This window comes from Rhineura floridana, chromosome 8, assembly GCF_030035675.1.
Source record: "Rhineura floridana isolate rRhiFlo1 chromosome 8, rRhiFlo1.hap2, whole genome shotgun sequence".
NCBI classification, from domain to species: domain Eukaryota; kingdom Metazoa; phylum Chordata; class Lepidosauria; order Squamata; family Rhineuridae; genus Rhineura; species Rhineura floridana.
The window spans coordinates 130,480,169-130,491,678 of NC_084487.1; the positions used below are offsets into that span (position 1 = coordinate 130,480,169).

At 42.7% G+C, this 11,510-nt stretch overlaps 1 protein-coding gene across 1 annotated transcript in view; it reads left to right on the top strand.

The window, feature by feature from the left end:
* MRPS35 (mitochondrial ribosomal protein S35) overlaps nt 1–10,648 on the top strand; it is a 39,695-nt gene extending 29,047 nt beyond the window's left edge. The window contains exon 8 of the mRNA XM_061582516.1: nt 10,196–10,648. Within this exon, the coding sequence (XP_061438500.1) occupies nt 10,196–10,471 (276 nt within the window). The 3' untranslated portion in view covers nt 10,472–10,648. The remainder of the gene's footprint in view (nt 1–10,195) is intronic.
* Nucleotides 10,649–11,510: the final 862 nt, after the last annotated feature.

Consider the following 11,510-nt stretch of genomic DNA (forward strand, 5'->3'; position numbering starts at 1 on the left):
AGGCAGATTCATGTAGGGAGATATGATCTGTCAAATAACCTGGACCTGAGCTGTATAGGGCTTTGTAGGTCAAAACCAGCACTTTGAATTGTGACCAGAAACAAATTGGCAGGTACATGTTACCAAATTCTTCCAAGTTACACAGGAAGTGGATTGGACTGTGAAAGACAACCCAAATTGTGTTTGCATTTTTACCAATTTGTAGGGCAGAACAATATCTCAGAGAGGAGGTCAGGTGTCCTGTTCCCCTTGTGCATTCAGTATAGTTGCCCATTTTTGCTGCTTTTTGAAGTTTGATAGAAATATCTGTTGGCTATAGGTTGGTAATAGGTTCTTAAAGTGCAAGGTCTTTTGCCTAGTAGTGAATTTTTTTGGTAGCCATTCAGACACTGATTCCAAGTATTGTGGAAGTTCAGTGGGGTTCAGTGGGGTTATTAATTCCAGATGAACACATCTGTCCTTGGCTCTAGCATTACTCATTGATGGAAGACTTGGCCATATGATATTGCTTGTGTGAGTGCTTGGTGTGTATTGAATACACACAAGTCTTATGCCCTTTTATTACCTTTCAGCTTCCACATGAATAGTTAATAACCTCATCAGTTGTAATTGTCTTTGATTTCAATGAAAAATTCATGGCCTGCTGCAGCACATTGGATTTTTTTCCCCATGATCAGGGTGATCCCTCAGAAGGGGGAAAGTTTGATAGCATTTTTTTTAATCTCTGAAATTTAAGAATATGTGTATGCAGTGGGGAGGGGGAAGATCACCCCTTGGTAAGGACATAAAGACATAGAATTCGCTTGAACCAGAATAGTATGAAAGCAAGTATGTCAAAGTAGAGAGTTTTGGAGAAGGGCAGGGAGGTCATTGTTCAAATCCTTAATTTTGCTATGAAACTCAATTGTGTGATCTTTGGGGTAAACTGGGATCAGACTAGATCAAATTTCCTATGGGTTTTCTTAAAGCTCAAAAACAATTCTGGGGCCCAAATCAGGTGAAATCTATAGCTTTGAAAGAGCATAGTTCACTCTTTTCTCCTGTGCCATTTTCTGTTCTAAAATATCCCTTCACACCTAAAGCTATCGTCTATCCAAGGAAGGAAAATACATAGGCTATCATAGACAATAAGCATATCGGGGAGAAGGGTTCTAGCTATTCTTCTCCCTTACATACTATTTTTCTTTGTGGAGGGAATCTTTTATAGAGGAGCTCAGTCATGTGAGCTCCAACCTGCAGTCTGAAGTGAGACATCCCATAGGGTTGTGAGGATAAAATGAGATTTCCATCTAGGCCAATTCCTTGGAGGAATTCATCACACATAGACTATTGCAGTAATCCTTACAACAACCCTGTTAGGCTTGTATTATCCCCATGTTGGAAATGTGGGACGGAGGCAGGCAGCAGTTTTTCTAAGGCCACCTAGAGTTCATGGCAAGTCAAGATCTGAATACAGAACTAAGTTCCCAATTCACAGGTCAGTCTCCTAGCCAGTGTATTATGGAAGAGGAAGAGTGAGTTACAACAAAAGATGACATCTAATCTTACATGGAAAGAAAATTACAAAGTTTCAGTATGTACATAGGTCCTATAGGCAGTGGAGGGTCGTCCACTAAAGCTACTGGGGGATAGCCCTCCCGAGGGGTATTGTCAAGCGTTTAAAAAAAATCCCCCCAAAATCTCAAAGCAACACAAACTTTCCTGTCCCACAGACATGTTTATAGTTCTGTGAAAGTCCAGAGGCTTGGGGACGGGGGCAGTTCTGTCAGTCTCCTGTTCTCTGCCCAATTAGGTATCTGCACCACTCAGCCAATCCAAAAGTATAGCTGTGGCAAAGAGGTCCCACTCATGAGTTCCTAAGCAGAAAAGCCATGTGACTTGGGAGGGACTGCCTGTGTTCCAGCCCCCGTTGGGAAGGCTTCCACTCCATCTTTTCATATTAAGGCTGTTTCCTTGAAGGCCATATCCACACAGCCTTGACTAGACCCCAGGACTGTGTTTGTCTTCTTAGATCATGTGTTTGCTTATTTTTAATTTATTTGCTGAATTTTTATTTCACTGAACTGCCTACTTATATGAGTGAGCATCATTGGACATACAATAAGTACAATAAACATACTTTGTACCATTCTTTTACTTAAACCATTTTTTAATTGGATGGAAAGGGGAGATTAAAATTATTTTTAAAAATGTGTTTTCTAATCCTGAAGCAGTTCACCCTCATTAAAAGCTGATGGAACAGCTACAATAATTATGCTGAGATAGAAGGGTTTTCATAGAATAGTGGAGTTGGAAGGGGGCCTTGTAAGGCCATCAAGTCCAGCCCACGCTCGATGCAGGAATCCAATTTAAAGCATACCCAATAGGTGTCTGTGCAGCTGCCTCTTAAATGCCTCCAGTGCTGGAAAGCCCACCACCTCCCTAGGGAATTGGTTCCATTGTCTTACTACTCTAATGGTTAGGAAGTTTTTCCTGTTGTTCAGTTGAAATCTGGCTTCCTGTAACTTACCCATTATTCCGTGTCCTGCACTCTGGGATGATTGAGAAAAGATCCTGCCCCTCCTCCGTGTGACAACCTTTCAAGTACTTGAAGAGTGCTATAGTGTCTCCTCTTCTCAAGGCTAAACATGCAAAATTCTTTCAGACTCTCCTCATAGGGCTTTGTTTCCAGTCCCCTGATCATCCTTGTTGCCCTCCTCTGACCCTGACCCTTCAACTTGATGTTTGCCAGGATGTCATATACCCTCTTTTGGGAGAAGACTGAGCCAAAGTGGGAATTGAGCACTTCTGCCTTTTCTTTGTCATCTGTTATCATTTTGCAATCCTCTTTGAGTAGCTGTGCCACCATTTCTTTTCTGTCTTTTACTTACGAATGTACCTGAAGAAAGCTTTTTTTGTTGTTGCTTTTAGCATCCCTCACTAAACTCAGCTCATTCTCAGCTTTAGCTGAATAAGTTTTATTCAAAGGAATGATGAGATATGTATTTCTTTTTTGTTCCTGTGAATCTGGCATCCTGTTGATACAGTTGATTACAAAATTGTTGCTTGCAGCTTTATTTAACCTGGGATTATTTATTGTGAAAGTGTACTGATTGCTGTTGTCAGTTTGGTTTGGGGAGACCAAGCGCAGAGCAATAGTACTGTGGTGATTAGAAGATGTACTCTTTACGCGAGAGATGATGACCAAACAATTTTATTTAGAATAAACTGAAACACACGTTAGGCATAAGGAAAGCCCACCATCTGTCTTTGCAACTGCCTCAAGGCCTAGCTGTGAACAGTTTGAGCCTGCCTTTTAATTAAGTAGAACTCTGGGGAAAGAGGGGAGGTATGGACTTTTGGGGTATATACTGTTGAGTCCTGTTTAAGGCCTCTTTTAAATTGCAGGAATAATTCTCCAAGGGGAAAAAGTCAATTTGTTCACATATTCCTTGCCTCGAGTGCAACATCAGCTCCTGACTTGTGGGTAAAATGATGCCTGTAGCTGCTTGAGGCTCAGACTGGATTCTCTTAACATTAAAGTGATTGTCACATGTTGTGCTGGAGCCAGTTGCTTTTGGGTTTTTTCCTTGGCATTTTGGTAGAAGAATAGTAGTGTTTATATGTATCATGTAGCTGACTGGCAATGAAGAGTTTGCATTTCAGGCTGAAGTTACTGTTCCAGAATCATCTTATTGAATAGAAACAGATTCTACATTGGGGATGCAGATGCCAATTTGCCATGACTTACAGCAAAAATGAAACAATAGTCCAGTAGCATTTTATTATTGGGTAAGCCTTCATAGATCACTAAGAATGATGCACTTGGTGAAGCAGGCTTTAGCCCAAGACAGTTCATGCGATAATAAATTTGTTAGTCTTGAAGGTGCTAATATTTTCTTCTTTTCATTTTTGCTAAAATTGCACTGGGAACTGCTTTACAGGGTGATTATAAAAACACTTTGGCAAACCTAAAGTGCTGTTACAAAAAGTAGGATGGCTCAGTGTGCAGAGCCTATATGTAGTACGGGAGCATGGATTGCACCCTGCCTACACGCCCTACCCAGGCAAGACAGCCACACATTAGATTTGCAGAGGACCTACATGTGAAGTCCAGTATTTATAGACCTGAATATCCTGGTTGTGTCCCAGATTCTTTTTTCTTTGATTTTTAGGTTGGGCTTCTTTCATGATTTCAAACCTACCCTTTCCCAATTCAAAATTGGGAGCAGGCAGGCTGGAGAGACTTGTTACTTTGATTATTCCTTATTTATGAGCATTACATTTACAAGGGACTCCGCCCCACTTGCTTTCCTTCCAACCACACCTACTGTTGCCACTGGGTCCCCCACTGGCCCCGGGTTAAAAGTGTGTAGGGGGCAGAGGCATGCACGCAAACCCCACCCGCAATATTCTGTGTTTTGAGCACAACGTTCTGGAGAGGCTTTTACTGGCATTCCACTGAACGTGCTTAAAGGCCTCTGCACAGTTGAAAAGACAGGGTTCCCGATCCCTGAGGCTTCTCATGTTGGATGTTGTATCTGGCTCAAGCAGATGCCCAGGATGCAGAACAGTATAGTGACAGGCTAGATGCCAGTTGAAGCAATGCGCCGGACAAGCAATAAGTTTTAAGAGTCACTTTACTGACAATATATCACAAGCTCTCTCTGTACAAACTCCTCGACCCCCACACCAACTGGCCAGATCTGCCAAGTCTTATAGATAAGGCCAGCTGGTTGCCTTGGATACTTGTCCTTGAGATCTGCACGGACTCTGAGCGTCTTGGCCTTGTAACTCTGCCATGGAAAAAATACTCTCAGGAACCCTTTACTTGCCAACATCTCAGCTTGTTCAGTGGAATACATGTAGACGCCCACTTCACACTTTTCTGCTCAACACACAGAGGTGTCAAAGGAGCTGGTGGGCTGGGGGACATTGGAGGCAGGGCTTGTGTGCAGGCCCCCAACCCCTCTACATCCTTTTAATCCTCAGGGAAATACCTGAAGAGGGCAGATTAATGGTTAATCTGGGGAAATGCATGTTCTGATACTACGGTAACTGTTGAGAATATAATAACTGTATCCCATATTCTGATGCTACTGTAACCGTTGAGTATGTAATATCTGTATCCCACGTTTGTGATAGTGCTGAATCTCCACAGTCAGGGCCGGCTCCAGGAATGCCGGGGCGCTTGGGCATCAGCTTGCCCTGGCCCCCGGCGTGTGAGTGTGTTTGTGTGCATGTGCAGCACCCCCCCAACCCTCACCTACCTGTCTCCTGTCTTTTACCATTGCCCTTAACGAAGATGGTGGCCGCAGTTTCCCTAAGGGGATGACGCCTCCGCTGCCATCTTAGTTGATGGCACGTGTGTGTGTGCTATGCGTGTGCATCTCTGCTATCAACTAAGATGGCGGCAGGGGCTTCAGTACCACATGGAAACCATGCCCACCATCTTTGTTAAGGGCAATGGTAAAAGACAGCAGATTGCAGAAGGGGAGTGGAGGGGCAGCTAAGGGCCCCCCTGTAGCTCCGGGGCTGTTGGGCCAGTGCCCAACCTGGCCGCCCTTTAGAACCGGCCCTGTCCACAGTGGCATACTACATAAAAATGAAAGCAATGGAATATAAAAGCACACAACTTACTTCAAAGCAACATTGGAGTTGTAAATGTAGAAACAAAAATTCAGCCACCGCCTATAGAACATAACAAAACTATACGCTTCAAAATCTTAATCAGGCTTGGGAGAACATGGAAGTCTTGAATTTGCATTGAAATTTAGGCACCATCAGTTGTAGAGGTTAGGGAGTTCTAAAGCCTGAGTGCCACAAGAGAGAAGACCTTGCCTCAACTAACTACACTTCTTACTTCTGAAGGTGAATCTACTGCTGCAGATTCCTAATATACAGTTATATAGCAGCTGACATAGCTTCTAAAATGCCTCAGGTTCCAAGCCATTTAGGGCATTAAAAATTCAAAACCAGCATTTTGAACTGTGCCTGGAAATAAATGAGTTGCTGGAGCAGATTTTTAAACACTGAACAAATGTGATAATCTTTACAATATTAAGGAGAGCCAGTGTGGTGTAGCGGTTAAGGTGTTGGGCTGCGACCTGGGAGACCAGGGTTCGCATCCCCACACAGCCATGAAGCTCCCTGGGTGACCTTGGGCCAGTCACTGCCTCTCAGCCTCATGAAAACCCTGGTCATAGGGTCGCCATAAGTCGGGATCAACTTGAAGGCAGTACATTTACTTTTTTTACAATATTAACAAATGAGCAGAGGCATTTTGAACCTGTTGGGAGTTTCTGAACAGTATTTAAAGGCACCCTTGTGTACAACACAATCTGCCCGGTTCAAGATCAAAGCATAGAAAACTGAAAAACTTCTAATTTTCTGTGGAACAGCCATTGCTAGTGCACCAGCTCGAACTAATGACAGACACCACTTGGCCACCCATAATAAGTCCAGCTCTAAAAAACCCCAAACTGCAGACCTAATCTTTTACAGGAAGTGCAACTTCATCCAAAACAGACTGAAAACAAATTCCAGATAGTGTTTATCACCTAATAACAGTGTATATATATCTTGTTTGGTTTGAGCATCATTATTGGTCCCTAAACAGCCTGTTAGAGATTCCAGGCACCAGTTTTATCCACTGCCTTATCTGAGTTAGATGGAAAAGGAAGAATGGGAAGTCATCAGGATACTGATGACACCTCACTCCAAACCTCCAAGTGACCTTGATTGGCAGTTTCATGTAGATTTGCCTTCCCCAAAACGGTACCCTCCAGATGTTTTGGACTACAACTCCCATCATCTTTAACCATTGGCCTTGATGACTGGAGCTGTGACAGGAGTTGTAGTCCAAAACATCTAGAGGGCACTAGGTTGGAGGAAGCTGATGTTAAATTGCATTGGGGGAAAGATGAAACCCTGTGGAACCTGACAGCAAAAGTGGCCTAGAGTACAGCAGAAATCCCTGAACACCACACTCTGAAAGTTGCTTGCCTCACAGAAATGGAATTGCTAGAGTTCCCAACCCAGAGAGGCAGTACAGAATGGTCACTGCTATTGAATCCCATAGAGAAATCTGGAAGAAACAATGGGATCATGCTCTCTGTCCTGGCTAAAATCATTGACTTAACTAAGCAAGACAGTTGGGTCTAGATATTACATTTGCTTGGGGTTGGGCAGCCCTCACCTCTCCTGTTCAATCAGCTTTTCCAACAAAAATTGGACAACTCAGTTGCCTCAATGAAAGACTTAAGGACCAGTCTCACAGCTGGTGTCTTTTAGGCAACTGGAACTGCTTCCTGGATCTTGCTAGTTACTTCTTCCCAGCAAGATATTGGCTGCTTTCAGATATGGGGCTCATTGCATTAGTTTAACGGATTTAAAAAGTAGTGCTTCTGTCCTGATTTCTAACATTCCTTTCACACCACAGTACCTGTTGCGTTAAGGAACAGTAGTTTTTTCAGTTGATTATACCACCATTTCGCACAAATATCTTTCACATGGTTGCAATGAACAATGTCTTGTTTTCATCCCTCACCCATTATACACATGCACACTGTAGTTCCCCACTGTGTGGGAGGTCTGAGATCTCACCCCATCGCCATGCAACCCCTCTCCCTTTAGCATCTGACTTTTAAAAAGTTGTATAGACACGGATGTGTGTTATAAATGCTGCTGCTACCTGTGCCTAAGCCGGAATAAGATTCTGGACGAGTGAAAAATCCCACGCACCTAAAGGGCAGGAGTGCACTGCATGCTGGGTTGCCTGCCACATGAGCGGCTGCAGCTAGTGAATAAATCCTATGATTTTTCCGGGTTCCCAAGCTTGCAAACAGATTATTTCTGGTATTATTTATCATGAAAATGAGTGCACTGTATTCCACAAGATTTCCTGAACTAGCTTGTATGTCGTGTGAAAGATAAAATATAAAGCACAAATTACCAGGTAAGAAATCATCAGACTAGCAGAATAAAGTGTAGTGTGAAAGCAGCCATTATTAGCCATGGCAAGTGTGGGCTTTCCCCACACCTGTATAGTTATGCTAATAGAAAGATAGGCTGCTCTTCCGTTACTTTGACATATTTTTATTCCTCTCATCCTCCAGTGAGTTCACTATATTAGGCTTCTTGCATTTTAACATCCCAGCAAACCTGTGAGACTAACTAGATTGAGAGAATAATTTGTTAGTAAGTCACTCACTGAGCGTTATGGGTGAATAGGAATTTGATTTCAAGTGTTGAAAGCTAAGTCCATCCCCTGCACCTCACTATCCTATGTAAAAGCTAGATTAGGCAGTGATAAGGAATCCAGCAAAGCTTCAGGAGGGCTTTTTTCCTTTGTATAATGTACTAATTCCATGGATAGTTGGGTGCATGCTATAGCATTGAATTTCTCTGTATGCCAAAACTTGAAATGTTTATGGTTTGCTGCCACCCACTGGCAAAACATAAATTTCTTTCATTTACAAAGATTACTAAATCAGCAACAAGCTCTTAATGAAAGGTGAATGGCCACAAAAGAGCAGAGATGCTCTCAGCCACTAGGTCATGTTCCTTCTATAAAGTTGCATACCTGTGTGCAAAGTAAGTATCCCCTCTGCATAGTGGGAGTAATGGCTCATAAGGTTTTTTTACTTGAAAGTAGATCTGCAATTTTTAATTAGTAATCTTCTGAAAGCATTAGGTCACGGCCTGTGGGAGTTGAGGTCAAACCTAGTTTTGTGACTGTTTTGGTTCTGGAGTGTTCCTGATGATATCTTAGTTTGTTACAATGTAAATCTGATGTAGAAAATCTTTCACCCTTTAGGTGTTGCTGAACTACAACTCCCATCATCCCTGGCCTTTGGCTGTCCTTGTTAGGGATGATGGGAGTTGTAGTTCAGCAACTTCTGGAGGGCCAAAGGTTCCCCATGCCTGGTGTAAATGATCAAAAATACAGGTCCGACATAACACACCTCAGACTGTCTCCTCCCAGTTGTCACAAATCTGCTTCTAATACCATCATGCAGCAGGTCAGAAGGAAAAGCATGAAAGGGGATAATCTCAGCTGTACTATGATACTCCCCTTCCTAAAGTCCTAGCCAGCACACCTTTAGGAAGCATTGTAAGATTGCAGAGATGCTCTACTGAGATGACTACAAATAACTCTTAAGTTTAATGCATCTCTGATTTTTTAGCAGGCAAGCCTTTTTATAGGAACACTTGCCTTCAGATAAGTGTGTGCATTGGTGGGGGTGGGTTGCTGTATCAACTGAATATACAGATACTTCTGTTTGTAATAGACCAGTGACTTTATTTTTGACCTTCAAGGAATACATCTGTGACGGACAGGGCTGGAATCTGCCAATTGGAATGCTGATGGGGAGATATAGAGATAGGTCAGACAGAGAGAGGGCTGAGGGTTGGGAAAGGTGGGAGCAGGGGATGATCTGGATTGATAAAATGTAAGCCTAGGTCAAGGGTGAGTAAGGAGCTCAGGGAAAGTTCAATTTTAGAAACAAATAAATTTGTTATGGCTGTGAGCCAGCCAGTTCTTGATTTGTGTGCATTTTGGAATTATATATCTTCTGAGTTACCCCACTGCCTGGATCACATTTATGACTGGGGAATACAAGTGAAAATCAGTATTGAGACCTACCTGGCACTGGTCCCACACCCAAGGAGACCCTGGGATACACTTTTAATATTTATTTAACAGTTACCTCATCACCTTTCATTTAGTCAGGCTGTGGGCCAGAGGAGGTCAAGGGTGAGATGGGACAGCAAGCTCTAGTGAGGTTGAAAGAGAATGTGAAAAAGAACCTGATTCTGCTCCTGAGGAACATCTGAGTTGCTGTCACTGAGAAACCCCAAGTGTTCATCATCGGACCTCTGCACATTGCAAAACATTCTAGAGTGCGCACACAGTTCATGCAGAGCATTGACCAGGATTTTCAGACTGCTGCATGAATTAAGTGTGCACCCTACAACCCAACCCTTTGACTGTACATCACAGGGCAAGATAGGTAGTGGTGAATGAGTGGTCATGCAAGAATATTTGTCTACCATGAATGACCTTCTCAATGAAAAACCTCTTTAAAAGTTTATAAGGAACACCAGGTTACTTGGAACAATGTTTTAAAAGCCACCACTGTAGGCCACCAGAGTAATGACTGAGCTATTTAACCGTTAGCCTTTTCCTCTAAAAACATTTTCTTCCTTTCAGAAAGCAGAACAGTGGGAAAAAGAAAAGACAGAGGTTGACATGGAGGAATACATCTGGGAGAATAGCGCCTCTGAGAAGAATGCTTTGGACACACTGCTTCGAATAAGAGCAGCTGAAAAAACTGAAGAAGCTAGTCGAGAGGAGCTTCTGGCCTCAGAGAAAATTCTGGCTTATAGAAAGTCAATGCTTGTGTTGAAAAATGAAGGAGAAACAGAAAAGAACCTTTCTGAGTATAAAAACTCTGTCAAGAGACTACTAAACATGCAGGATTTGTAGTAAAAATAACTCTTCAGTCTTTGCTACATGCGTGTCTAGGAAGTTGTACTTCATAAAATGCAGCGTATCCAATTTACACTTAGTGACAACCTTTATGCTTTTAGTTTCTTGCTCAAATGATATTGCTCTTCCAGAAATCTGCATTCCTTCCAAATAAAAATTCATTGCCCCAGAAAACTGACTAACTTGAATATACTCCGTCTTCTGTTCTTCAATAGCTGGATGTTCTGGAGATCAGTAGGACTGAATTCACTCTGCAAATATTCTGCTGTATAGTTGTGTAGCTTTCCTGGAAGCCTAATGTCAGCTTTCCATGTCTGTAACTGCAGAATATGAAAACTTGTGTGAAAGACTAAAGTCAAGACTTTGCAGGTGGGAGGAATGGAAATCCAGTGGCTCCAGTGATTGGGTTAATGGTCAGTACTACCTTGCGTGTCTCAGATATGCCGAACTGTCTGTTGCCGTTACAGTTCCATGAGGTTTTTTTTCCTGGTTTCCTGTCAGAACGTTATAGCTATCTTCCAGAAAGACTAAAACCCACACAATTTTGAGTATCAAAATCCTGTGGGTTTCAGTTACCATGTGTGGTACTAACTGCAAGGGGGGGTTGTCTCTAAGCAGAGGGAAGGGGGATATCAAGAAAACAGCAAATGCTTAGAAATTGGAGCTCAGACATTTTTACCAATAAAACTAGGCTGCTTAAGGTATTCACAAAGAGGTATTTTTAGGTGTTCATGTTGAGAGCATGTTGTGGCAAAGGATGTCCTGAGGACTGTGTTTTTTATCTTTAACAAGCTGCTTTCTCTGTATGCCTAGACATTAAGCAGAAGCCACTGCATCTCCAGTGAGAATCAAATGTAATTCTGAAACTGGCTGAAACTATCCCTGGGTCAAAGTTGCCAGTGGCTTTGGAGTAACGGTGGCTGCTGCATCTGCAACTCTCAGAAACATGGGAAGCTGCCTTATACTGAGTCAGACCATTGTCCATCTAGCTCAATATCTTCCATACTGACTGGCAGCGGTTCTTCAGCATTGCAGA